Genomic DNA, 27,888 nt, shown 5'->3' with positions numbered 1-27,888 from the left:
ATCAACTTTTGAAATTTAAATGTTTTGATCTATATAAAATTAGATTCTTTATCCAACACTTATTCAATTCACTTTATAGTAAAAATGAATTTTATTTTTAAAAAAAAATTTCTCAAAATCATTTGAACTGGTCTCAAAGGGCATCTTGGAGCTGAACCATTGGCACGACACTGCAACATGGATAAAGCAATGAGTTGTGTAAACACGTGGACAATGTGGGGCCCACTACCTCTGTTTTTAACCAAAGAAAAAGTACGCGAGTGCAGAGATTCTTTATACACTGCCTGTGTAGGAAAGTTTTTTTCCACTTCTAATTGAACTTTTTTTTTTTTTTTCCCTTCCTCTCTGTGTTCATAGATTTCAATATAATATTCTTATTCTGCTTTACCTTCTCTCTCTGAGTCTCTGATTTGTTGATCTGCTCTCATGGCGATGATGATGATGTTCTTCTGTTTTTTCCCAAATTGGCTAAACTGGTTAGAGTGAAAAAGGTTGAGCAGGTTGAGAGAGAGAGAGAGATTAAAATTCTCTGAGATGGGCTGTTGGATGAGATGAAGAAGAAGAGGTGTTGTTAAAGGTCGAGCATCTCTTTTTCTTTTCTGGGTTTGTTTGATTTGAGATGGGCAGGTGCTTTCCTTGCTTTGGATCGTCAAATAAGGAGAAAAATCAAGGTGTAAAGGAAGTTGTGAAGAAGGATTCTGTTAAGGAGAGTTCAGTTTCTCAATGTCACAATATTAGCAGAGTCAGTTCAGGTAATTCTTGTTCTTGTTCTGGGTTTGTTAGATAACTTAGTTTTTATTGTAGTTAATTGATGCATGTTATTATCTGTGTTGAATTTTGAGTTTGATTTATGTAAATTGGACTATTTGAGATGGGTTGTGGTAAAATTTTGAAATTTCTATCTGTTTTTCGATCTGATCTATGAGAATTTGTGTCATTTGGGTTGTTTTCTGAATTTATCTTTACTATCTCATACTGTTACAGTTCATGAGTGGGTTGCTAGGGTTCTTCAATTTCTTGTTAAGTTATGATACTTAAGGAGATTCTGATTACTTAGTGTTAATTTCATATTTTCAAATGGGATGTTTTCTCTTTTGTTGGATTAGGAAAAAAACTGTAAATCTGAAGAGAATTATCATAAAATAATAATATTCAGTTGGTTATTACCATTTTTCGCACACAGAGGATGAACAAACATAAACTATTATCCATTGGAAAGTAAAGAAGTTTGTACTGTGAAACCGAATTTAAATTGGTAATTTAAAAAGAGAGCTGACAATAGTGAGGAACACGTAGATCAGGTTTAATATTTTCATCATAGGTTTAGGCAGTTTTGCTTTCTGTTGATATTGGTGGATGTCTTTGTTGCTCCTATTTTCTTTTTCACTCCAATGTTGAGGCTCATTTGTTTGGCTGTGCAGAAAAATCAAAATCTTTGAGTGTTTCTGATTCTAAGAAGGAAATATCCATACCTAAAGATGGGCCAACTGCACGTATTGCTGCACAGATTTTTACATTTCGAGAGCTTGCTGCCGCCACTAAGAACTTTAAGCAAGACTGTCTTTTGGGTGAAGGAGGGTTTGGACGTGTGTACAAGGGTCGCTTGGAGAGCACCGGACAGGTCAGTTGGGATTAGTTTTATGTGCATGTTCGAGAGTAGTAGATAGTGAAATGTGTTAATTATGCGTAGTTGGAGATTTAATGATACCCTTATTCACATTATATACACTAGAAGGTGGCATGTGCAGACACACATGTATCCGAAAGGGTTATTTGCAATTTAAAATATCAATTAAAGATCTTTTTGAAGATTAGATAGTAAAAACGATATATTTTTTTAATTGTGGAAACTAACCAACGTGATTATAAGGTCGTGGGATTGCAATTTTCTTGGGTTTTGACCAAATTATATTAAGTTTAAATGTAAAGGTGGGGGCTTTTGTGAGATCCAAAATTTGGTGTTGAACTACTTCTACTCCGCCTTCTCTCATTATAATAGTAAATATTATTTCAGTTCCAAGGGAAGTCAAAGGTCCTCTCTAGATATTTTTCATTCCATCAAAAGGGTATCTTGTATTTTGTATTTATGACCTTTAATTATTGAAGTGTGATTGTCATAAAATTTTGATTGTTGAGTCTTGTCACCAAATTTTTGGAGTAAAGCTTTGATGATGATGATGATGATGGGTTTCGTCCTATGCTTTTTGGTTGATGAAAATAATTATCTTGGCAGGTAGTTGCCGTGAAACAGCTTGATAGGAATGGCCTTCAAGGAAATAGAGAGTTTTTGGTGGAGGTTCTCATGCTCAGCCTCTTACACCATTCTAATCTTGTCAATTTGATTGGTTACTGTGCCGATGGGGACCAACGCCTCCTTGTATACGAGTTCATGCCATTGGGATCCTTGGAGGACCACTTACATGGTTAGATTGCTCACCATCTCTATGGAAGTGCTTATTTTATTTTATTTTTTCCATATTATGATACAGAATACTGATTTCGTTGGCCCGCGGATTGTTATTGCCGAATGATGCCAGTCCAAGCGATTGTCTTGGTTCTCTGACCATATTCTTGTCCTTCAAACCTATCTTGGATTCCAGTTCGTATATACTTCATAGTATGGTTTCATTGGCCTATGTTATATTTATTAATTTATTTTATGCATTTCAATCACTCCAAAATCGTTATTATGTTGCATATGTGAATTATTTGTAGTGTGATTGCTTCATAGCATCATCTTTTAACCTTTATGTGGTCTAGAAGTTTGTGATTATGTTAAGAGGACTCTTAGGTTTTTAAGTTTCTTCCTTCAAGCAATCACACAAGAATATGGATTGACTACCATACTCAAGCATACCTTTAGGACCGTGATGGGCTGTCTATGTCATAAACATCTTAGTAATATGTATGAATAATATGCATGTATTTACCTTATATGTTTATATACATTGAAAATGTTTATTTATCTTGGTTCAAGTTATCAATTATCATAACATCTTGGGTTTTCCTGGCCATGATCTTTGGATTGTACAATACATTGGGTGTTTCTCTTTTTTTTTATTTTTTATTTTATTTTAAATCTCTGTCTTAGTTCTCCCTCGATTATCTCAGTTTTTATTGTATTATCTTAGTTGGGAGTACATCTCAATTTTTCATATCATATAGAGCTATCCTGAGACCTAGATTTTGCGATATATAGAACCCCCCCCCGGCTATAGACCTTCAATGGCCTTTAGAACCAAGTAAACTTGTCTTGATAAGCATGATGATATTCCCCGTTCTTATCCCAACCAAGGTAACCAAACACATAAGCCTATGCATTGGACCTGGATGATCACCTACTAAGTGTTTGGCTGGGGGATTAAACCAACCTATTTATAGGGACTTTTAATATATTATGTATTATTGCCCATAAAATTCTACTTTCTACTAAATCGAGATCAATAATGCCATGCATGTTTTCAATCAACCCTAATAATGTTTTGTGTTTTAATGTTGTATATCCATGCATGTATGCAATGCCGCCTCTCATGAGCACCTGTCTGTAAATCTCATCCAAGCATGCCCCTAGACTCTTGGGTGGGCCGCCTTGAAAACCAAGTGAATTCCTAGTATAGGTAGGCTTAGGAGGGCTACTGCATACCCTTGAAAATTGTGCCTAGAGAGCTCATCTTTAACAAAACTTGTGTTTTAAAAGACATTTGGGAACTGGGGTTTATTATAAAAGCTTGTGAAGCATACGATTCATTCTTTGATTATATCTCACTTTTTTCTTTGATGGGTAAGCTGGACTTGAACCCACAACCTCAAAGTTGTTTTTATGCACCTTTTTCTAACACATCGTGACAAATGCTTGCACCTTATGTGCATATGTCGGTGGAAAATTTATGTTCTGCATAAGCTTTTGCTATTCTTTTTTCATCTATAGGTTGAATAATTGGATCACCACGAATGCTAACCTTGTGTTCATAGGAAGTGCATTTCCTGGAAGTACCATCTCCGTGGCTATGGCATACCCATGATTTTAGATAATCTAAAGTAGTCTTTGGGATGTGATAGAGGAATTCTATGATATAGGAGCTCGTCATACTGATGTTATTATGGTTTGGCTGTCATTGAACTAGGTGGTACATTGCCAATGGTTCTTATTGAGGTTATAGAGCATGTCATAAACTCAAGTAGTCTAGTGCATCGTCATATTTTTGTTGACAAGAAAATTGGTAAAACTTAGGAATATAAGTATAACTAATAGAAAATAGGAAACGAGAAGATTGTACGTAGAAGTATTTATGCAGTATTTGGTTTCAAATTGTGTCGAGGTGGGTATGTTGGGCATATTAAAGGTATCCAAGTATCATGGATTGGAAAGGCCACTCTAACAGGGTTGGGTCACAAAATGGAGATCTGGGCAGACTTACAAGTAGGAGAAGACCTGGAGAGGTTATACATGTAAAGATTCTTAAAACCTAACGGATTTGATATGCAGGACCCAGACAATTTTAGTCCTATTATCATCCATTCAAGATGGCATGGTTTGCAAAAGTGGACTTGAACTCTTATTGAGATAGCATATTGTTTGGATCATTTTTCAGTATTATGCGGAGAACAAATGATGCAACAAAAGCATTACAAACCTTAGCTTATTGTCATCCTCTACCGTTTCAGATGCGCAGAAGAAGAGGAATATAATACAACTAATCTACCCTTATTGGTGACAGTTTTTTATTTATAGAGAAGTGCATGAAATGGATAATTATTATGTTTATTCTTTGAATGCTTCAGCACTTTTTAACTTAAGACTATTATGTTAGTGAGGAGATTACTTCGATTGTGTTAGAACAACATACCCTTTTATTTGAATTCACACTGTAAATTAGCTGTATTTTGTTGGATGACTTGGGAAATCACTTATGTTGATGCTGTTACTCTTTGTTAAGAAATATCAAGTTCTAATGAGATTAGTGAAGTTCTATATATCTACTAGATGACTCAATTGACCTTCAATATTTAGATCTTCCACCCGATAAGGAGCCGTTGGACTGGAATACAAGAATGAAGATTGCAGCCGGCGCTGCTAAGGGTTTGGAGTACTTGCATGATAAAGCAAACCCTCCTGTTATTTACAGGGACTTAAAATCATCCAACATCCTTCTAGATGAAGGGTATCATCCAAAGCTCTCTGATTTTGGACTTGCAAAGCTCGGCCCTGTTGGTGACAATACCCATGTTTCCACACGAGTGATGGGAACATATGGCTATTGTGCTCCAGAGTACGCTATGACCGGTCAACTCACTCTGAAGTCTGATGTCTACAGTTTTGGTGTAGTCTTACTTGAGCTGATCACAGGGCGCAAGGCAATTGACAATGCCCGTGCTCCTGGGGAGCAGAATCTGGTTGCATGGGTAAATTGTTTCTTTTTCTTTCCTTCTAGTGATTTACTTTGCGAAAAAATGATTCACATACATATTCTGTAGGGAATGCTAACGTTCAAGATATCATGGGAACATTTGCATTCTCTACTACATTCACTTTTCAATAATAGCCTTGTTGTCTTTTAGTGAAAAAAGACAAAGGGTATATTAGTCTTTTACATAATAAATGCCCTATATACATTCAACAAGCCACTTTCCCAATTGTTATTTGGTATGATTAAACATGCCTTTTCTGCTTTCAATTGCACCCCCACACTTAATCATTTAGTCTTAAGTATAATAATGCTAAAAATGGTAAACTCATCTTAGAGGAGTCAAACTGAAGGTACCCCCTTGGTGAGGTAGTAAAGCCCGTGGTGTGGATATACCATAGACCTGAGATCAAAGCCCCGCATTCACACTTACACCTACCAAATAAAGAAAGGAAATAAACTAAATTGACATCTTTTACAAAATTCTTTAGATTTTTCAAATCCCCATAACTTCTGGTCCATATTGCTGGTTTGTAGTGGGGAAAAAATGGACTCTTGTTGAAAATTTTCAAATGATATTTATTCTTAACAATTTGTGTCTAATTATAAAGTTATTATTAATTTTAGTTTAACATTCCTAAATACCCATGAAACTTAGATTTTTTTTTTTAAGTACTAATAATGATATACAACAGAGATTGATAAACTATATTTCTTTTAAAGGTATTTATTTTCCCAGAGAAATTTTTACTTCTTCCACATAAATTTTGTTTGTATAGCTTGTATTTTACTTCATTTCCAAAAGCACTGTTAAAAAAAAATCTGTAAAAATCAATTAGCTTGTTTTAGGTTATCCATTTACCATTTCAATAAATTCTCCATTATTTTAAGGGCAGTCTTATTATTTGAGTATTGCATGCATCAAAGACCAATGTATCAAGAATTTCTCAAGTATTTCATAAAGTTATGATCATTTTTGTTCACATTCATTACAGTAACAACATAAATTGAAGACTTTCTTCTTTCCCACTATCTTGAATGTGGCTTTGCAGGCACGTCCACTGTTCAAAGACCGTAGGAAATTCCAAAAAATGGTTGATCCACTATTGAAAGGTCGTTATCCAATGCGTGGCCTTTACCAAGCACTTGCTGTCGCAGCGATGTGTTTGCAAGAACAAGCTGCCACTCGGCCTCTCATAGGGGATGTTGTGACTGCTCTAACATATTTAGCTTCCCAAACTTACGACCCAATTGCATCTGCTGCTCAAAATAACAGAGTCGGTTCATCTACACCAAGGGCCAAGGAAGACCAAAACAGACAAGATGAGGTTGGACGTGGTGGACGACATGGTTCTCAATCACCCCATCAGGATTCTCCCAATTTCAGACACAGAGACCCCATTCGGGGAGTGAGTATTGGTGCCGGGGTTGGCAGAGGCGGCGAATCAGGTGGTGGGTCCGGGAGGAAGTTTGGGTTGAATGAATTAGAGGGGCCAGGCTCTCAAAGGGACAGCCCTGTTCATGTAGGGAGAGTAAGGGAGACCCCAAGGAATTTCAACCGTGATCTTGATAGAGAACGTGCGGTTGCAGAAGCCAAAGTATGGGGTGAGAATTGGAGAGAGAAAAAGCGAGCAAATACAATGGGTAGCTTTGATGGTACAAATGAATTCTTGGGTACTTCTCGTACCTAAATTCCAAGTTAATCTTGCATTAACCTTGGAAATAAATTGACCGTAAACCCCATAGTTCTCACCATTTGTTATAGACAGAAGGATCTGAAAGGATTCAAGTTGTAATTCCTGATTTATGTGGGTAACCCCAACACAGCCATGACTCTAGTCAACTTCTTGTAAGGTTTTGAAGCCAAGGTACAAAGGAAAGAAGCTTGGAAGAGAGGGCAATTCAGGTTTGGTTTCTTTTACTCATTCTTCAACTGTTATATCTGGTACCCATTATTATCTCTTGTTATGGATTCTAGAGTTGGTCATGTTTTCGGCTTATTGTATACCAAAGGTTTGATCATCACATTCATCTTCTTCATGAAAAAGACCTCGCTATCTCGAATCACCAAAACTCTTATTGAAGATATTTTAGTAGTTTCTGTACAGGTGCAAAGCAAGAGTAATTGATGGCATATTTGATGTTTTCTTTGGCTGTGACATGGTGTGGGGGTCTTGCTTGAGATTCTTACTTGGAGGTTTTACAGAATTATAACCTTGTATTTTATTTCTTGGTATATATATTATCTAAGGTGCATTAAGCCATCAAGTGCTGTGATCATCAGATTGGTTTGATCTCTCTCTCTCTCTCACGACGATCAAAGTTAGAATACACACATCATCGGGTATGGCCATGACGTTATACCTTTCAGACAATTTTTGTTTGATGTTTTATGAGTGTCTTGCACTCGCAGAAGGCAGGTTTCTTGAATCCTGATCGGTGGCTCCCATTTTGATGGACCCTTTGTGGTAATTGTGAATCTTGATCAAGATATTGGTTTGGACCTGATCAACCGAGATTTTCAATTTGATAGTAATGTGATTGGCCAGTGATTCCTGGGTTCCGTACGTTCCACCATAATGTCAAATCAAATAGGCGAAATGCTGGCCATGATAAAGGGAAAAAAATGCTTGGTATATTAGGAACTTGTTTAATTTCAAATATTAAATCAGTTACAGACTCAACCAGTGAACACTTGAAAAACAACTAAATCAGTTACATGGGCCCCCTCTCATTAGAAGGAAATTGGACGTCGAGCTGTGAAGAGCTTAGTCCCCTCAATGGAGGAAACAGGATGTAGAGTTGTGAAGAACTTATCCCCGTTGGGGGAGGAAATAGGATGTCGAGCTGTGAAGAATGTTGAACTGTGAAGAACTTCGCCCCTTCGGGGTAGGAAATAGGATCTCAAGCTGTGCAGAAGTTAGACTTATCCTCTTTGGACGAGGAAATAGGATCTCGAGCTGTGCAGAAGTTAGCCCTGATGAGGTAGTAGTAATACTTTTTTCATGGTTAATCGATGTCGATGATGGTGTCGCTACCAGTACAGATGCAGCCATGGGATCAACAAGAGCCGGTGATGGTGATGGTGATGGTAATGGTGTTGATGCTGATCCAGACATGGGATCAAACCGTTCAGAAGTTAGACTTGTCCCCTTTGGGCGAGGAAATAGGATCTCGAGCTGTGCAGAAGTTAACCCTGATGAGGTAGTAGTAATATTATTTTTGTGGTTAATTGATGTCGATGATGATGGTGTCGCTACAGACATGGGATCAAAGAGAACTGGTGATGGTATCGAGGGTAATGCTGCTAGCGATCGGTTTCGTTTCATCATGGGTTCTTCTAATGAGCCTTGTATTGCTTGCCTTTTGCTCCCTGAAATGGCTCGTTGGTTCATCTGCACCAAAAAAGGAAACAATATTAACCCAAATTGAACTTTGGTTGGATCCAGGTCAATCTTTACCTGAACCAATATTTACACAATTACTAGGGCTGCAACCTGGGCTTGTTGGGGCAGGTTGGAGAGTAAACCCATACTCAATCCAAAGTAACAGAACTCTCAACTCAACCGAACCATCATGCCTAAGCTCACTAACCCGAGCTTCATCTTCTAAAATCAGGTTGAGCTCGGGTTTGTTCACGTTTGATAATTTTTGACGATTTGGTTATGATGAATAATCCTAATATCATTTTGATTAGTAAATAAATTTTACATTTAAAAAATATAAAAATAAATACAGACATCATAGCATAAAAAAGGGAGCACTCCTAAGCATGACTCATTAATAATAATAAAAAACACATAATCCCCATCTCCTTAAACACAAAATCCAATGATGAGTATCTTAAGGATAAATCTCAATCATTGAATTTTGCATAACATATGATCCCAACCTTTTAAACACAAAATCCAATGATGAAATTTATGAGTATCTTGACAACACAATTCTCGGAGATACTTATCCTAAAAAATAAATCTCAGCCATTGGATTTTTTACATGACTCATTCTTAGGAGTTGGGGAATCCTGAACTCGTTATGATATGACGAATCTTCTGACCTTATGCCCCATCACAGAACCGTAGATCATTTGCCTCGGGATATGTAGAACCTTAAAAAAAAAATTCTACAGTTCTGTGACGGGGATGTAGCGCGTTTGTCATAAGAGAGAGCGTCCTGTTACTTAAAGAAAATATATATATATATATAACTAATATAAAAATATTTATATATTACTACGTAACGTCGAGTTGCCCGAACTCTCAATCTGCTTAAGCCGTTGAGTTAAAGAAATTCTAAGCCAGGCTCAACTCACCCATCGTTGAACCTGGATTGAATTCAACCCGAGTTGAATTCGGGCCAACCCGTCCAGGTTGCAGTTCTAACAGATATATAGAAGAGAGAGAGATCTCACCTGCTGTTGTTGTTGATGGGGTTGAACAGAAACTGGAGTGGTATATCTTCCATCCTTCTACGTCAATTGAGTCAGAATGCAGAGTCAATGGAGTGAAAGTGAAGTATATATATGTTATAAATTGCAGAGTCGCAAGTGAAGTATATCGATGTTATAAATAGAAAGAAAAACTTCAGATATTTGTATTTGAGGAATTAGGATTCCTACTTCTACTTTGACTTTAATTCTACGATTTTCTTTTCTAGTAACTATTTAGTAACTAATGATACATACGCGGTCTAAAGCCTTACAATTTGCCGAAAATTTAGGATTGAGGCTGCCATCAAATGGACGGTTGTGATGTTAGGGATTGACAAATAATTTATCCTAGAAAAATTCATACTATTACATGAAACACGCTTTGCGATCCCTAGGAAATCTGTAGGGTATTTTAGAAACACCCCCCCTGTTAAATTGGTGATATTAGGTTTACTCTTTGCAAAATGAAAGATTAGGTTTACCCTTTTATTGATGGTTTGACACTGACATTTGATTTTTTCCAAATTTTGATTTAGTAATTTAAGTATTTGAAAAAAAAAATCCAAAGTTTCATCGTTAAATCATGAAGAAAACCGAACATTGACTTAGGGTCAGGGGTAAACCTAATATCACCAATTTTACAGGGTGGTAATTCTAAAATAACAAAATCTGTATTTTGCTAGAAAACTCCAGAAAATATTGGAATTTGGCTTTTTAAGAGTAAATTTAACATATTTGAAATACGGTATTTTTTTAAAATTACCATGACGTACAGTATTTTACTTTGGATATGCCCGGTAATATAACTCTACTTGCAAATTCTTATAAGAGTTTACTTAGTTAATAAAATATGCAAATAATACTTTTACTTAAAAAATTATTATATTTTACTAAATTATTTTTTATACAAAAACATTAACTAAACTGGATTTCATTGCATGTTCTTTCAACCACAAAAAAAGATATAAATTTATTAAAATAAGTGATAATTTAATGTAAAACCATCATACTTGAGGAGTCCCAAATGGAAGACTTTTGAGAAAACTTATTTCAAGTGGAGCTGAACACGAACAAAAAAGATTTTAAATTGAACTTGCTTGAAGTAAAGATCTAGCACAATCAAGTTGTTTTCTAATAAGGCCATTTGCATTTTTTATGTCCCACTCAATTTGACATGCACAATCGTAACAGTCCAACAAAAGTTTAAGGGAAAATTACTTTAAAAAGGCCCTGGTGGAAGGGCTTTTTTTTCTAAATCACATCTTCATTTATGTACACAGATTAATGACTCGAAAATATAAGTGTTGATTGACCCAATCATGAATCATTTCTAGTCAAGACATCAAGACACCTAAGCCATTCAATGCTGTGGAACCAACATTTCATTTCAACATCAAACAATAACTAGAAGAACAAAATGTAAACCATTCCTACAAGTCCCTCATTATCAATATCCCTGGCTTCCATCTTTTAAACGATTCTACGTAAAAACCATGATATGGGGATATCATCTAAATACATGGGTTAATTGATCGCCTTAATCCACTTCAGATTCAAAGCAGAGATGCCTATGGCGGAACGAGCTTTATCCACCCTGAAACAATGCGGATGGAGACATTTCTGAAATGTTTCAAAAATGTGGATGGAGGTAGGTTTCTGTAAGAATCATTTCCTCCTCCCCTGCAACAACAAAATGATCATGATCAATATTTTCTACATCACCACCAATCATAACAAGTCTGATATGCAAATTCAAAATGATTCTAGAAATGAAACCTAAGACCTTACCGAGCTTAGATAGTCGTCCATTACTGATTGCTTACGCTTCTTTAAACCTGTAGGGGGGCTCTCAGCTGGTGGTCTTGTCATAGCTCGTTTTGAGGGTGTCATACTCTGTAAACATACATGAAATAGATCTTCAGGCATACTTTGAACATTGACACCCATACCATCTACATCCAAGGCTTTAAATAATAATTTAGGCAGTGTTTTCCTAGTTTCCATTTTCATTATTTAATAAATATGTTGTATCATGAATTTTATTTTATTTCAATCTGGAAAAGAAATTGATACTTTATTCTAAATTATTTAAAATACGACAAGAGTCCTAAAAGTAAATGTCAAGTAAGACATTATAATGTGTAAAAGTCTGATGGGGCATATTTCAGCGTGTATGACATAATCATGGGTCTTATTAACTGTTATAATGTTGTGTTGCAGCAACAGTTATTCCAATCAAGTCCACATTTTCACGATGCAGATAATGGAAAGCACGATGAATGACGGTGGAAAAAATAATCAAGTTAATTCAACCTTGGCAAGCTTCTTATCTTTCCGAGCCTGTCTCTCCCTCTCATCAAATTCTTGGTTTTCTTTCTCCACCAAACGAATGAGTGTATCACAGCGTCTCGCAAGTTCTTGAGTGGTGCGGGACTTAACAAACCAATCGAAACGAAACAAGGGCGATGTGCGGAAAGCTGACTTGAGCTCGTCCCAGTTTCCATAGCCAAGCTTGTGAACCATGCACAGCTGGAGACAGAGATGCAACAGATTTAAAAACAGCTAGGCATGTTAAATCCCATGCATTATTAAATTCCAAAAACCAAAAATAGCAGTATAATAGAACTCTGGAATTTTCAGGAAGCGCACCATGAAACGATCGCATTCTTCATTGTAAAGCTTCCCTTTATTCTGACCATACTGAATCTTCAGTTCCAACCAAGGATTCTTGTAACGGTCCAACTTCTTTCCAATCGCTTTCATGATCTCATCTTTCCGAGAGATTCTAGCCTCCCCTCTTTCAATGTTCTTGATGATCCTATCATAATCTGGAGAGAAAAATGTAAATTACAAGGTGAACCTCATAAGCCTCCTTCATAATTTAACAGATCCATGTAAAAGAGAAGGCATCTTCAGTTTAAATTTACTATAAACATATAAGAGATATTACTTACCATTCAACTCCTTGTATCTTTCTTTGAAAACTTGGGCATATCTTTCAACTTCCTCTTCTGTTTTGCCTTCCATTTCAGAGACGATACTCTTTATGTCATTCCGCCCATACTTCTCACAAGCTCGAATAAAAGTATTGAAATCTCTCCTAGTCCATGATGAAAAGCCCTAAAATGCACCAGCATTAAGTCTTGAAAAAGTGTAACTTAACTTCCACAATGAATGATCCACTCACCTCTTCTAATAGTTGCTCTTTTTCCTCCCGTTCTTCAGCATTTAAGGGATCCCCTAAATCTAAATAATCAATTATAAGTCATCAGTAGGTCCTTTTGACAATAAGAACCACTAAAAGAAGGTACAACCTCAAAAAAACAAAACAAAAAAATCGAACTACCTTCAGGTTCATCCCCATCTCCAATCGTATCTTTCATCTGATTCTTTTGATGTGTTTGCTGAAATATGTTAGAAGTAGATGAGCAGTAAATCCTTACACTATAGAACGGCTAGTGCAGATCAGAATAAAAAAGGAAATCAAGGACTCTAAAATGGCACCCACCATGAGATAGCGTACTTCTTTTTCATATATCTCGCTAAGTCTTTGTGTGTTAAAGAACTGGAAGTCGTGCCTGAAAACAAAAGCAAATACAAATCAGGTCGCCGTGAAAAACCAACCGCATTTTATAAGCCAGCAAGCACCCGAACTCGAGAGATATTTACAATTGAGGCATGCGAGGAATTCTTGGTTCTCTTGGCTTTGCCTGACCACCTTGGCGCATTGCTTGCTTAAAATATTCAGATTCTGAATAACTACAACATAGAAATCAGGTTAGAAAAGATGAGCTAAAATACCAAAAAAAGAATCATCTGCAGACTTAGCAACCAAAAATTTGTCTTACTTGCGCTTCCGCTCCCTTTTTGGCGGCTCAATCCAGTTATCGCTGACAATTTTCTTGAAATCAAACTTGCTCTCATCCTTTGTAAAAATAAAACAAACAGTAAGGCACTGATACTATGTGCTCCAAACACTATTCTGCAAACATCAAACTAAGCAACACAGCAGTTAAAGAGTAAAGAATATCTACCTTGTCATCATCAAAGTCGTACAATTCGGCGGCTGCATAGAACCAAACAAAAATATTATCAGGTAAAATTATTTGCTTAATTGAATATAACTAAATGAGAGAAGTTCAAGTGCAAGTCTTGTGTATGTATTCACATACTGTCATCCATTTTAAATTTAATAGCATCTTCTGTAAATTTCTTCATCTTTGCATCAAGCTCAGCTGTTGTCTCTTCTCCTTTAGCTATAATTCTGTCAATATCTTCATCTGTGATGGTGCTGTCCTTGGAACTGAAAACCATTTCAGCACCAAACCTCACCATTTGCAACAGCTCATCTTTATTAACAGCTGCACCCAAAAAATCAAAAACAAAACAAAAAAAACCCATGAATTTAAGTTAATGTTTCAGAGTTCAGACTTTTACAATCAACTCATAGGAATTTCTAAAGCATAGGGCTTACTTTTCTGCTCTGCTAATCGACCTTGTTGAATCACCAAAGCATCTAGTGCAAGCTTTTTATAAGCCCTCTCAATCACTTTTTCCTCTATGGTGTACTGAATCATCATGAATTAGAAAAAGGAAAAGGTAAGAATGCAATAACCTATGATAGTTCAATATATAAGTTTCTCCCATTCATTTTACTCGAAATCAAATTTGAACCTCTGTGCAGAAACGGAACACTTGAACTTCTTTCGTTTGACCGATTCTATGGGCGCGATCTTGTGCTTGCAAATCCACTTGTGGGTTCCTGTGTGATGTATGAAAGAAATATGAGGCCCAACAGATTTAGAACCGCCAATTAAACAAACCATGAGCACTGATAAACAGAAAAATTACTTACCAATCACTGTCGTAAAGAATTACAACATCAGCCGTGGCAAGATTGATACCAAGGCCACCGGCTCTAGTTGATAGTAGAAAGACAAACTTTTCACTTCCTGGCTGATTGAAGCCTTCAATGGAAGCATCACGATCTTCTCCACCAGTATTTCCATCAATCCGACAGTATTGGTACCCTCGAAACATTAAATAATCCTCCAAAATGTCCAGAAGTCTAGTCATCTAAATACAAAATGACCAAACCACAATTACAAACAAGACATAGATTCACTGCACTACAAGGAATGAAAAAGTAATTTATGAAATTGTGAGGACTCTAGCATTGATAAGATGAAGTGATCAAAGACAATCACAAGTCTATATAATAAAACACAACGGATTTAGCAACAAAAACAAAAAAATAAATAAATACACAATTATTCTTTTCCCAACATTTATTCCCCACATAAGTAGGGATTGGGATTTAATCTCCCCACGGATCTTGAGGAATAATGTTACCTTAATTACTGTTCTTTCATCCCTTTCCAAGAATTCCCCTTCAACTTTATTGTTTGTTCTCTTCTACTCCCTTTTTCAATAATACCCCTCCAATATTATTTTCTTACCTTCCAACTTTATTGTCTTTACCCTTCTGCTCTATTTTCAATAATACTCCTCTAACTTTATTGTCTTTCCTCTTTTAAAAATGTGATACTGACCAGTGAAAATATATTATAACCACACTACACAATTTAAAAATGCAATACTGACCTGCGAAAATATAAGGACCCTAGAGTCTCGCTCCTTCAACTTTGGTAGCAACTTATCTAAAAGAACCATTTTACCTGCAAACAAATTTGGGAAAGGAATATAATAACTGATCACTCAATTAGCAAATAATGAGCTCAAAAAGTATTATATAAGGTACAACCCACCTGCATTGGTAATAAGATGATCTCCAGTAGTATAAGGAGGGCCTGGTTCGGCACCTTGGAAAAGATATGGATGATTACAACATTTACGCAGTTGCATCGCTATATTCAGAAGACGCTTACGCTCTCCACCAGCATTAACAACTTCTAGATCCTTCTGCAGCAAAGCACGGTAAAATTGCTTCTGCAATTGGGACATCCCAACTTTAAGTATCGTTTCCTTTTTTGGTGGCAATCCTTTCTCAACATCAGACTTCAACCTTCGGAGGAGAAAAGGACGGAGGACCTTCAAGAGCATAAATAGACGGTTATTATACATAACACGATTAAACATATTAGAGCTCAGAGATGACGGAAGTAGAAGCTTTACCTTGTGAAGCTGTTGAACAACCTCCTGCTGGTCGTTTTCACCTGATATTTGGAACCATTCATCAAAGGTTTCAGCAGAACTAAATATCTCCGGAAGTAGGAAGTTAAGAAGAGACCATAGCTCATGGAGATTGTTCTGCACATAAAACAATCACAGATCATTACATCTTTGCACAAGAACTCTGTAAGGACAACTAACCATTTACAGCCGTTTACGAGTATGAAGCAGAGATTCTGTTTGTGACCTTACAGAATCCAACTTAGGCTTATGGGGAAGCAAGACAATCTTAATAGATGACCAATTAATCAAGAATATAAAAAGAAAACCATGAAAAATTGTTGTTTTCACATTTTTTTAATATATCAACCATTTACCTACCAAATATAACATCACTCCATACCGCATGAAAAAGTCTATCAAAAATGCAAATGACAAAGAACTTGTGTTTCCAGTGTGCACTAAATGTAGCATTAGAAAGAGAGCTCAGCAGGAATCAGAACTTAGAAACACCTGTCAGATCTATCCAGAGAAGCCAATACAAGTTGAAAGTGTTTAGATGCTCATTAAATATGTAGTTCCCAGTCATAAATCACATAGATAGGTGACCCAAGCTCAACTTGAACAATCTTCCAGCACAAGTATAAAGTGGATACAGATAGATGGGACAAACATTCACTGGTTACCCTAGAATCTCATTTTTCAAAGCAAAAGGCAACTTGACATGAGAAATTCAAGAAGCATGTAAAAGTACCTGAAGCGGCGTTCCCGTAATAAGAAGACGATAATTGGTATTGTAGAGTCTCATTGTTTTTGAAAGAAGTGAATTTTCATTCTTGATTCGATGAGCCTCGTCAATAATAACATATCGCCAGCTGAATCGGCGTAAAGTAGTTTTTTCTTTGATGGCCATTTCAAAACTAGTCACGCAGACATCAAATTTCCCAGCCACAAGCAGCTCCTCACGTATATGCCTCTGCATAAGTATAAAGTAGCAGAGATATTTATCATTTGTGGAATTTGAAAATATTAATAGGGAAGAAAAAGAAGATTCACAAAGTTTTGACAAACTCACTCTTTCATCTGGATTTCCCAGAAATTTTACTGCACGCAAAATTGGGCAAAAACGCCGAATCTCCTTCATCCAGTTGCCAAGAGTAGATTTTGGTGCAACCACCATATGAGGCCCTGTGATTCCTCTAAATTCATGCAAATAACCCAGTAAAGAGATGGTTTGAAGTGTCTTCCCAAGCCCCTGGACAGGAGTCAGGCAAGTTTTCATCAATATACATTAACTAAAGTGAGGAAAGCCACTCCATAACTAATACCACATCAAAAAATCCATCTGCTGTGACTTATACCAGTGGAGATAAATGAACTACTGAAGATAAATTTAGAAAAATAATTTGATGGAGCAGATCAAGTAAAAGTGTAAAACAAGAATTATGAGCAAAGACAGATCCCACCAAGAAAGGAATAGGACAAGTATCAAAGTTAGAAGACAATTGTACTTCAATACATACCATCTCATCTGCAAGAATCCCATTAATTCCATTTTCATACAGTCGTATCAGCCAGTTCAGTCCAGCCAGTTGGTAATCTCTCATCTTCCCTTGAATACCTAGAAAATAGAGAACCATAAATAGAAAAAGGATCATACTAACAAATAGAAGCCCCCAAGTCAAACTCAAGAAGATCATTGTTCACATTAACAGAATCAAACATGTTCCATTTCAAAAGCCGCCCACTTTGGTAAATGACAACACCGCATTGCTGTGCTGCCTCACTTTTTCTACATCAACTTATCCTTTTTTTATGTTTTAATGTGATAATTGAGCCACCATCATTTATGAAATGATCAATGTATAGGTACAATCTTAAACACCACCAGGAAAGTTGAGCTTGAGTAGTCTCAATTACCTGAACATAACCATCAAACTTGAAAAACAGATGGGCTAAATCATAATCTTAGAAAATTGGCCTGAATTGCCAACAACTTCACCAGCTTTAGTGTGGGATTATCCAACTTTAGTGATGATGAGCTCTAATTTCCAATAACAGTTATATAGGCAACTATGTAAGATGAGATCACAAACACTCAAAAGTTAAAAAAAATCAGATTGATGTAGTACGTGAAATTAGGAGGGAACTAAGACACAACGTAAAAGGGCATTTTATGGTACTAATAAGAAAACAACGAGTTCCAGATGCATATGAGCAAAAGGATCTCTTCACTGAAGAGAATCAATCACAACCTTCTTTAAAAAAAATATTAGTGCAGTCTCAATGAAATCACCACCAATCTATACAGTTATAGTACATGGCGTTGGAAATAAGTTGACCACTTCATATATTGGGTGTGCCACGTGGTGAATAAGAGACAAGTTTGGGTATCAGACGTGGAACACACCCTGCCTAATGACAATCAAGGAAAATACCCATTGTGCATGTGTCTTTGTTGTGTATTTTATTCCATACTGAAGATTAAAAAACAGAAACCAATAAAGCATCCCTAGCAATGAAGGCTTACAAGAAGGTTGTGTCATCAATCGTGTACTTCCTGCACCAGAATATTCATCCTCTTCCTCCTTAAGGCATTCTTCATCTTCTTCCTCCTCAGTTAATTTCGATGCATGACGACCCCTACAAATATTATGTAAAAAACCAATCACTCAAATCAGTTGGATATCAAAATGCAGACAACTAAGTCGTTAAACTAAATTGGCTGGTTATGGTTAATTTGTTTAAACAAATACCACAAAGATGCGAGACACTGACAAAATGAGTGTAAGAGAATGGAAGGGCCAATAATCATCATTGAAATTTACATCAAAATATAAAACACTTCACAAAAATGTAGCTCTTGATATAACATGCAATATTACCTTCCCTTTGGTTTCTTCTGAGATGAAGATTGGTCACCTTTAGCAAAATGAGCAAATATCTCTGTCTGCTGTAGGAGATATTTCAAGCGTCCCTTCCCTTTGTTGTTCTGGAGATGCAATTGCAAAAATTAGAGGATAATTTAATGGCAGAAAAATTCAATGTACATATATCTTTAATCTCGGGACCCTTCCATCCCCAATAATTGCTATAAGTTGTAGAAAATGTCGATGATCCTTCCATGGGATTTGCATACCATGTCAGCATCAATGGAAGCATTCTGTGAATCCAAAATTTCCTGAATCTTTTGTTTCTTCAACCTTTGCATTTCTCTTAATCTGGCCCTTTCACGCTTGCCAATTTTAGCATCAACTGCAGTATTTCCAGCCTACAAAATTTATTGAAAAACTACATCAACTAACAGGTATCCTTGTCAAACTACGTTTGAGCAGTGACATTATCTCTTGAACCCATACTTCTTATGCTAACCACTAACCCATCTTTACATATAAAAAAAAATGACTTTTGAAAGAGTGACATTATCTGAATGTAATGGAATGAAAGGAAATCAAATAAATAACCAATTGAGCTCTCCCTCCATCCCTCTGTATGTGCGTCTGTAAATGAGAGGGGAGTAAATTTCGTAAATTATGTTCTGTAAACAGGGGCGGATTTACAGTGGGGGCAGTGGGGGCAATTGCCCCCACAAGAATTTCTAAAATCCATAGGGAAGTATTAATAAATTTAAATTTTTTTTTAACATTCTACTGCTTTGCCCCCACAAAAGTTTTGAAAATTTTTTTATTTGTAATTTGCCCCCACAAAATTTTAACATTCTACTACTTTGCCCCCATAGAAAATCAGAAAAATTTTCTATTTGTAATTTGCCCCCACGAATACAAAATCCTGGCTCCGCCCCTGTCTGTAAACTTTAAAGAGTGAGACCTTCAAATTAGCATCAGAAGCATATTGACAAAAAACCGTGGTGGGTTAGAAAATTAAAAAATCGATTAAATCACGATTTAATAGTTGTCAATAAAGTCACATTTTTGTTTTCAAAAAGTCACCACAATTTTGAAAAAATCTGTGATTTTTCAAAAACCATCGTGATTTAATCAACGATTTTTTTTTTTTTTTTAAGATAACAGATTATTTTTCTTTTTAGTATTTTCTAAGTGTTATTTTGTCGACTTTTTCCGAAACTTTCTCTTGCCGAAACCGCATCCCTATAAAAATTTGCAGTTGAACCTTACGAGTACCTATCAACTTTTTAAAACCAAATCCCTAGATATTAATTAAAAAACTTAAAAACAACTAACCACCACATAACCCTAACTGTCACACACAGCCGACAGCGAAGGTCGAAATGAGACTAAATATGAGTAAAACGTTCAAATTCGCGCCTTTACCTCGTCATCTTCATCTTCATTGCTGTTCGCATCATCATCATCAATCGATTGTGAATCCGCCTCGCCTGCTTCGTCTTCATCTGAAGCAGTAGTTCTGGCGACAGCTTCGATTTCTTCCTCGTCTTCTTCTTCGTTGATTTCTTCGTTCTTCTGTTCTTCTTCCTCTGAAGAAATCGATTCGTTTGATGGGGCTTCTTCGGATGAGACCTCTGATTTTGAAAGTCTCGCCATGGATTCCGAGATTGAGGGTTTGTTCGAACGGAGAAGGAAAAATAGAAGGTTGGAAGAGGCAAAGAGGGAGAGAGCAGAAAAAATCAACGGTTTCGTAAATAAATTAAATGCTATTTATCGAAGCGACACGAATAAGAAGTTATTTGGTGCTTTAAATGCACGTTTGTGACAATATTGGAGGCTTTTTTTGTGTGCATAAGTAATTTCCCGCCAATATTTTGGCCAGATCGATAATTTCCCGCCTACACGTGGGCTGGTGGTCTAGTGAGTCAAAGTTCGACCTTCCAAGTCCAACTATGGCATAAAATGGTCCGGACTTTGATCCGTCATCCAAGTGACAGGTGCATCAAATTTTGTGTTGGGTCAGATCCCTTTACTCCTAACAAAAGACATATTATAAGATTGAGATTTATCCCAATTTTTAATGCCCCTTGATCGAGTAGAGTTCAAAGGTTAGATATGGATATGTAAAGTAAAGTATGGAATTCGACATTGTAAAATGAGATTTATAACTTTTTAATTTTTAATTTTATTTTAATATTAAATAGATTTTTTTAAATAATATATATAATTTTTTAAACTTAGTCGTTAAGAACTAAAATGGAGTTCAAGAATCAAAATGCATATATTATACTTGTAAAATAATCACTTGAACTAAAAGTTATAATAAAATTTTCAAAAAATTTAAAATTTCATTTTCTTTCATCATTTTTTATTATAAATTATCTAAATATATATATAAAAAATACTTGAGTGCCTACGTTGGACATTGGATTCACCATTAAGTTGATCTGTCAATGCATAGAAAATTATTGATTTTTTAACTTGTATTTCAAGAAAATAAATTTATAATTATCTATGTATTGTCAAGTTAGTTCAATGTTGAACTTAGTGTCCCACACAATAAGTATAACATAATTTTATATCTAAATGTTTAAAATTAAAAATATATTATTCTCTATTTGTCATTCAGAATATATAAAAAATATGACGACAATTAACATTGAAAAATCCAAATATGTAATGAAGATGAGAAAAAAAAGTTAGAAAGGAAAGACAAGATTAATGAAAAAAATTAAAGAACTTCTATTGACACACCAACTTTTGTTAATGCCACTTCAAAGTATGTGCTAAATCTCCGGTGATTCATCAAATTATACCCCCAAAAGTTAAGGACATTCGGAAAGAAAAAAATAAAAAATCTCCGAGGGTCTATTAAGTAATTTTACCAGAACAAAACGCAAGGAACCAAACAAGTATCTATGTCTTCGGATTCGAGCGAACTCCAAACCCGATTCGAACTGAGTGAACCAACGAACCAGATAACATAGATCACGTTCACCTCAATGCGAGGAGAACAGCACTGGACGTTTGCGATTTCTCGATCTAAGTTTGATATCTCGACCTATACTGGTAGAGCTTCGTTTAAACTGAAACATTTCGCTAGTCTTATTAGACACGATGCAAGTCGCTTCAAGTGCTCGCAAACTCTCTAGGGTTTTGAGAGCCCCATTTCTCTTCCACTCAGAACGATTTTTCCTATCTGATCTCGAACAATCTCACAGTTCCTTTCAATGGCGGAACCAGAGATTCTTGTCTGCTCATATCTCCAATCTTCCAGGTTACTATTTTTTGTCCTCTGTAACTTTTATTCATTTCGTTCCTGTAGTTCGATCTTGATGGCATCAGTTTGTTTTAAATCTCATCTTATTTGAATCAGAATTCAGAATCCAACTGAAACATATCTGAAAATTCATATTTTTTTTCTACGATTTTCTACAAATTCTTCAAATATTCGACATTGTATCCACGAACAATCAATCTGTAATCTGAAGATAATGAACACAGGGACTACTCATCGAATTCGATCTCCAGGGACACTAGCTGCTCAAAATCTAGGGCAGTATCGTATGTGCTCTGCAACATCTGAAGCAAGTAAACCAAATGATGGTCCTACAGGTTCTTTCTCCATCTCTCAATCTACGTATCGAATCAATCCATGTAGTTTGTGTTGGTTCGTGCGTTGTTATAATTTGAATAATGAAATTCGATTACGTGCTTGGATGTTATCGATTACAGATGCTGTGAAGGAAATATATGACAAAATGCTTAAATCGGTCGAAGCACAAACCATGCCTCCAAATGCCTGGATGTGGTCGCTGATTGAAAACTGTGCTAATCGGGAGGACATTATACTTCTATTTCAAATATTACAGAACCTAAGGAGATTTGTTAGTTAAATCGCTGCTGCTCAATAATTGTTTTTTCTCCATCAAAATTGTTATTGTCATTTCTTGACAGTTTTTAGGTTTGTATTTTGGTTGCAGAGGCTGTCCAACCTTCGCATTCATGCAAATTTTAACTGCAATCTTTGCTTAAGAGTTGCTGAGACATGTGCTCGTGTTGGTGCCATTGACTTTGGTATGCCTTTGAAACTGGTTATTATGTCAGAGTTTCCTTACCATAGTCTCCTATTGTTGATGATTTGTCTTTCTCATGTAGGCAAGAAGGCATTATGGGAGCACAATGTGTATGGATTGACTCCAAGTGTTGGCTCTGCTCATTATTTACTGGTACTTTTTGATTGTAAGTGTTTTGTGGTCAAACTTTTGCTTATGTTCCGCTGACGCTTACGTGAAATGTTTGGGGTTATGAGACTGCAGTTGTACGCTAAAGAACACAATGATGTTAAACTAATGGTGAAAATCATGAAGCTACTGAAAAGAAACCTTTTGCCGTTGCAACCTGGTACAGCAGACATAGTTTTCAGGTATTTTAGTCGTAGTAGCTTCTTTACAATTTTTATTCTGTACTACCCTCTGTTGGAATCCTGCATTTATTTACTGTGCAAATTAAATTGGATGATCCTTGCATTCCGATGTTTTGTGGTGGTTCTTACCATAGTTTGTTGACCTTCCCAAAGCAAGTGATTAGCTCAATGGAAAACTTTGCATATGTTTAGAAGGCCTCCATACAGATTATAGACCCCAAAAAAAAAAAAAAAATTCACTTATCATTTGATTAAGAAAGAAAGAAAGAAGCTAATTCCTGTTAGATTGTATTAAGAAATTCACTTGAAAAATCCGTAGACCTGCACAAACACATTAATTTTATTTGTACCTTAATAGTTGTACCCAATTTGACCTGTGAATGCAGCAGTACCTCTCTTCCAACACCTCTAAGTGAACCCTTCAACTGGCCTGGTGGTGTTGCCCAATAAATATTTTTTTTAACATTCGCATTGACACATAATGTAAGATAGGTCTCAAATTCAATTTTCATTATAGAGGTGGCTCCTTGTATCTGTTTTTTAGTTACTCATTTTTGAAAAGTAAGCTGGACATCATCTTTTCATGGAAATATGTTGATTGGTGAGGTTCTGGATTACACAATTTCATATCCATATTATGTATTTGCTGAATTGATGAGGTTAATTTCCCAAGAGCTTGTCCCCTTTGAAGGCATTGGCATCCATGCCCATGTTAAGAAGTATTTTGTGGTGTTTTTTTTTTTTTTATGGTATAAAAGCGTCAGTTCTCAAATCACAATTTGTAGTCTTCATCAAGTTACAGTCTTCTATTTATTGTCTCAGTGGATGTTAAAGGATCCATCTATAAACTATTAGCTTATATTCTTCATTGATCTATGGCCTCATAGTTATCAAGCATGATTTCCCTTTTAACAATGTTTAATTTTCTGAGAGTCTACATGTTCAATTCAAAAGAAAAACTGCTTCGCTATTTTTATCATTCTTGTTGACTTTAACTAGGAATTTTAGATTTTATCATTCAGCTTTAGTGCCAAACTTAATATGACTTGTTCCTTCATATTTGGCTTGATCAATTGCAGAATTTGTTATAACACCGATAATTGGGAGTTGATTTCAAAATATTCCCAGAAGTTTCTCAAGGCTGGAGTGAAACTGCGTCGAACTACATTTGATACCTGGATGGAATTTGCTGCCAAAATAGGTCGCTACAATTTTCTTCTTTGTTTGATAAAAGAATGGACAGTATTGTATCAAGATAAATGTTAAATAATCTTATTTATAAACATTGAATAGTCTTGGAATTCCTGAGATTAACATGCTTTGTTGGGTAACCTTTATGGAAACTTTAACAGTGGATGGAGTTATATCCTAGTTAGGGTCAGTTCTTTACTATCGAAAAAGAATCTCAACAAAGTCAGTGATAAGCTTATACATCAGGCAATATCTAGTTATGTATTATATTGATTTATGCCTCAGGGCATGAACTACATCATTTTTTATCATTTCTTAAAATCAGGTACTCAGGTTATTTGGTCTCTCTTATTTCTGATTTTGAGTTGCATTATTTCTTTCATGTGGTGTGCATGATTGAATTAATGTTTTCTAGTACCATCAAGTGTGTAAAAGAAAATCTTTTGGTGAATTATTATTTAATTTCTCTTTTTCAGGAGATGTTGAGTCCATATGGAAAATTGAAAATCTGAGATCAAATTTGATGAAACAGCACACTCTTGTGAGTGGATTTTCTTGTGCTAAGGTAGTCTCTTTATTCATTTACCTCAAATGCATTCACCCAAGTTCAACCTTGGAATCTTGTTTTTAGTTTATTTGTTCAACGTCATGTGGGGTTTGGCAATATCAGTTTGTGGGTAAGTTGAAAGAAAATACCTTTCTAGTGTCAAGGGAGTCGTAAAGATAAAGACATCTTTTTACTCATTCTGCAATATTACCATTTCATACTGGTTTCTCTAAACTGATCACTTATCCTTTGGTTCAAAATCCTTTTTCTTATTTTATTATTTCATAGAATGTTTTGGTTATTAAATCAAGTATTTCGTCTTACTGAAAGTAAGTTGGAATGAATTTAAATTAGTCTTCATGGATTGCCTACATTATTAATCTAAATTAACTAAGGATAAAGGTTTCTTCTCTCTCTGAGTTCAATTAATTTTTGGACTATCCATGCGGTACACGTAACCTATAGGTCTGGACTTGAAGGAAACCTTGTTAGTGTTACAAATGAGGAAACTCTTAGAGAAGGAAGTTGAGTGAAGTAAGAGACAACCTTTTTTTGTCTTTATAAACATGGCAATTTACTTGAGGTATTTATTTGCAGGGTTTTCTACTCGAACGTAAGCCTGAGAATGCTGCAACCATCATCCATATTCTCAATCAGGTGGTTATTATTTTGCACATCCTCCTTGAGTACATGCATTTCAATGCCATAATTACATTTCTGAATTTTTTATTTTCTTTTCAAACAATTACTGCATATGCTTTTTATCAACAATTTGTGATATTAAGCTGCTCTCCATGTGTGAAACAGAATCTGCCTGACGTGAAGAAGCCAGGTATTGAGGTTGAACTTCAGAAGCTTGTAAGTGAGTGGCGTTTGGAGGTCGTAGAGCGTAAAAAAGCTGGAAACAAGAAGGTATACTTTTTACCTGAGAACTATTTAGACTGAACACTCTAGTGGAAATCAATCTTCAAAGAATTCGGAACCTGTTTTGGGGTTTAGCATGTCAACTATGGGGATATGTTTGCTTACAAAACTAACTTTGCTCCCGGGTTTATTATCTACTATTTAGTAACACTTTCAATGATCCATCTATCTGAAGAACAATTTTCACTAATTATCCCGATGTACTATAACATGTATAAATTTTCTCTGTTTTATTCCAGGCGATAGCTAGATCCTTGGAAAGTGATATCCCCGTGATGATTAGTGCTCTATTAAACATGGGTTTAAAGGTGCCGATTAATTTGAATGATCTAAAAAGCAAAGAAGCTATCTCATTCTGAACTATCTAAGACAGTAGAAGAGGATTGATGCAACATCCTCAGATCGGATCAGTGGGTTTTTAACTTCTAATCATGATTTCAGAGAAAGAGCACTTGTCTTTCACTTTTTTAATTTTCTCTGGGTGGATACTTGCGGGGAAATTTATATTGAAAGTTAATAATGAACATTCAGGTTGTGAGAAAATTTTGTTCACGGTTCTGTCACCCTCGTGTTGTATTTCTTTTTGTCTGGGCTAATTTTTATTGCTGTTAATCATATCTTTATAATTTTTCCATTTGGTGGTTGGTTTTTTTCGTTTCATCTATAACGCATGGGCTATCTTTGATGACGTGAAGTTCTTGCCTTCGCTCTTTGCATTTGCATCTGTGATTTGATGTACTTACATACTGCCTCACAACAAGAGTAAATTGTTGTTTATAATTTTGTACCATTTTGAAATCTTTTGTCTAGATCAAAACATGAAACTTTGATCCATAAACATCTGACTGTTTTGGGAATATTTCAGATTCTATGAATGATTTTGGGAAAATTTTGGATTCTAAGAGACAAGGTTTAAAATCTTGGATAAAAGAAACAATTCAAATGTATTAAAAATAACCATATTTGATCTGGTGACGAACAATTATTGCATAACAGGTTACATGCCATGTGGTTTCCTTTATAATTTAAAATTTAATATAATGTTAATTGATGTTGAACTGGTATATAATGATTTGGAAGAGATTGATTTATAAACTCGTAAATTGAAATGGTAATATTGCAGAATGGTTAGAACCTGCAAATAACATTTGATTTTTCAAAAATAAAATAAAATAAAAATAGTAAAGTCGAATCTGGCCGTGATTGTCAAATTCACAATTAAATATAAAACTCGATCTTCTGGACCAGTAGAATTAAATTTCAATTTTATAAAAGAAAATCCCAAAAACTAGTCAAACCAACGCACTGCAATTCCAATTCATTTCTTCTTTGATGGGATAGAGCTCTTTATTGTATTCTGTTGTTTGTTACAGTGGAAGAGTGTTCTTTGTTCTGACTTTTCCCTTGTACACAAGAATCGACTGTGATTCAAGCTGGCTGACCATCTCCATACCCACATCTCATGAAAATTATCGGAAATTTTAAACGGGAAATTAAATGGTAGTGAATTAATTTGATGAGCAGATTGGCTCATGTTCAACTTCAGATCAATATTGATTTCCTTAATGCTGTGTTTGGATTGAGAGAAATGGAGAGAAGAGAAAATAAATAAGTTTCTCTCCATTTTTCTTGTTTGGATTATTAAGCAGGGGAGAGGGAGAAGAGAAAAGAAAAGAATTAGAGATAAGAAGAGAGAAAAAAAAAGTGAATTTTCTTTCTTTCCATTAGTGGAGAGAAGAGTAGAGAAATGGAGAGAGATTCTTTTAAAATATTTTACAATTCCAACTCTGCCCCTAAATCTCTTTTAGGAGATTTTAAAATTTCAAAATCATCTCAAATTCTCTCCTGTCAATTCAAATTCCAAACATGGTGGAGAGAAATTGAGTTTCTCTTCTCTTCCTTTAATGAGTTTTTCTTCTCTCCACTTCTCTCAATCCAAACATGACTTATGAGAAACTTCAATTTAA

The 27,888-nt window shown here is 35.5% G+C and overlaps 3 protein-coding genes across 7 annotated transcripts; 2 read left to right on the top strand and 1 right to left on the bottom strand.

The window, feature by feature from the left end:
- Nucleotides 1-364: 364 nt before the first annotated feature.
- On the top strand, nt 365-7,673 carry LOC147403001 (serine/threonine-protein kinase PBL27-like). 2 transcript variants are annotated; one of them, XR_015177381.1, is made up of 6 exons: nt 365-752; nt 1,422-1,621; nt 2,234-2,423; nt 5,012-5,403; nt 6,458-7,311; nt 7,514-7,673. XR_015177381.1 is itself a non-coding variant. In XM_086438437.1 (5 exons), exons 1-5 carry the CDS (start codon nt 620-622, stop codon nt 7,094-7,096), a joined length of 1,554 nt encoding a protein of 517 aa, XP_086294563.1. In that variant the 5' UTR covers nt 365-619; the 3' UTR covers nt 7,097-7,432. The 2 variants fall into 2 exon arrangements, 1 of the variants encoding a protein (XP_086294563.1); XM_086438437.1 differs by lacking the exon at nt 7,514-7,673 and having other exon boundaries at nt 6,458-7,432.
- Nucleotides 7,674-11,198: 3,525 nt separating this feature from the next.
- Nucleotides 11,199-20,609, bottom strand: LOC147403000 (putative chromatin-remodeling complex ATPase chain). The gene is made up of 25 exons (XM_086438436.1): nt 20,259-20,609; nt 19,106-19,237; nt 18,852-18,958; nt 18,497-18,609; nt 17,490-17,587; nt 17,042-17,221; nt 16,721-16,942; nt 15,970-16,104; nt 15,603-15,885; nt 15,439-15,512; nt 14,690-14,910; nt 14,509-14,596; nt 14,309-14,402; nt 14,007-14,195; nt 13,869-13,900; nt 13,683-13,759; nt 13,504-13,593; nt 13,343-13,412; nt 13,181-13,238; nt 13,022-13,080; nt 12,789-12,954; nt 12,484-12,662; nt 12,148-12,363; nt 11,623-11,727; nt 11,199-11,514 (listed from the first exon to the last, which is right to left on the bottom strand). The coding sequence occupies exons 1-25, from the start codon at nt 20,487-20,489 to the stop codon at nt 11,500-11,502; spliced, it is 3,234 nt and encodes a 1,077-aa protein (XP_086294562.1). The 5' UTR covers nt 20,490-20,609; the 3' UTR covers nt 11,199-11,499.
- Nucleotides 20,610-21,839: 1,230 nt separating this feature from the next.
- On the top strand, nt 21,840-26,711 carry LOC147402999 (adenylyl cyclase). 4 transcript variants are annotated; one of them, XR_015177380.1, is made up of 12 exons: nt 21,842-22,110; nt 22,338-22,448; nt 22,569-22,720; nt 22,817-22,910; nt 22,992-23,062; nt 23,153-23,259; nt 24,339-24,460; nt 24,927-25,015; nt 25,595-25,657; nt 25,805-25,909; nt 26,161-26,506; nt 26,617-26,711. XR_015177380.1 is itself a non-coding variant. In XM_086438435.1 (11 exons), exons 1-11 carry the CDS (start codon nt 21,951-21,953, stop codon nt 26,278-26,280), a joined length of 1,167 nt encoding a protein of 388 aa, XP_086294561.1. In that variant the 5' UTR covers nt 21,840-21,950; the 3' UTR covers nt 26,281-26,555. The 4 variants fall into 4 exon arrangements, 3 of the variants coding, with proteins under 3 accessions (XP_086294561.1, XP_086294558.1, XP_086294560.1); XM_086438435.1 differs by lacking the exon at nt 26,617-26,711 and having other exon boundaries at nt 21,840-22,110; nt 22,365-22,448; nt 26,161-26,555; XM_086438432.1 differs by lacking the exon at nt 26,617-26,711 and having other exon boundaries at nt 26,161-26,555.
- Nucleotides 26,712-27,888: the final 1,177 nt, after the last annotated feature.

The sequence above is a fragment of the Akebia trifoliata genome, chromosome 4 (assembly GCF_017979445.1).
Source record: "Akebia trifoliata isolate Shusen 1 chromosome 4, ASM1797944v1, whole genome shotgun sequence".
In the NCBI taxonomy this organism is placed as follows: domain Eukaryota; kingdom Viridiplantae; phylum Streptophyta; class Magnoliopsida; order Ranunculales; family Lardizabalaceae; genus Akebia; species Akebia trifoliata.
Note: the sequence above shows the minus strand (reverse complement) of the source record. Positions and strands in the feature narration are given on the sequence as shown.

Excerpts from the sequence above, each read along its gene's own strand:
- LOC147403000 (XM_086438436.1), bottom strand. The coding sequence starts at position 20,489 with ATGGCGAGACTTTCAAAATCAGAGGTCTCATCCGAAGAAGCCCCATCA. Across the intron at positions 19,238-20,258 it reads ATGAAGATGAAGATGACGAG|GCTGGAAATACTGCAGTTGA; the intron begins GTAAAGGCGCGA and ends TAAATTTTGTAG. Across the intron at positions 14,196-14,308 it reads TCGATTAGCAGAGCAGAAAA|CTGTTAATAAAGATGAGCTG; the intron begins GTAAGCCCTATG and ends TTTTGGGTGCAG.
- LOC147402999 (XM_086438432.1), top strand. The coding sequence starts at position 21,951 with ATGCAAGTCGCTTCAAGTGCTCGCAAACTCTCTAGGGTTTTGAGAGCC. Across the intron at positions 25,658-25,804 it reads TCCATATTCTCAATCAGGTG|AATCTGCCTGACGTGAAGAA; the intron begins GTTATTATTTTG and ends TGTGTGAAACAG. Across the intron at positions 25,910-26,160 it reads AAAAAGCTGGAAACAAGAAG|GCGATAGCTAGATCCTTGGA; the intron begins GTATACTTTTTA and ends GTTTTATTCCAG.
- LOC147403001 (XM_086438437.1), top strand. The coding sequence starts at position 620 with ATGGGCAGGTGCTTTCCTTGCTTTGGATCGTCAAATAAGGAGAAAAAT. Across the intron at positions 753-1,421 it reads TATTAGCAGAGTCAGTTCAG|AAAAATCAAAATCTTTGAGT; the intron begins GTAATTCTTGTT and ends TTGGCTGTGCAG. Across the intron at positions 1,622-2,233 it reads GCTTGGAGAGCACCGGACAG|GTAGTTGCCGTGAAACAGCT; the intron begins GTCAGTTGGGAT and ends TTATCTTGGCAG.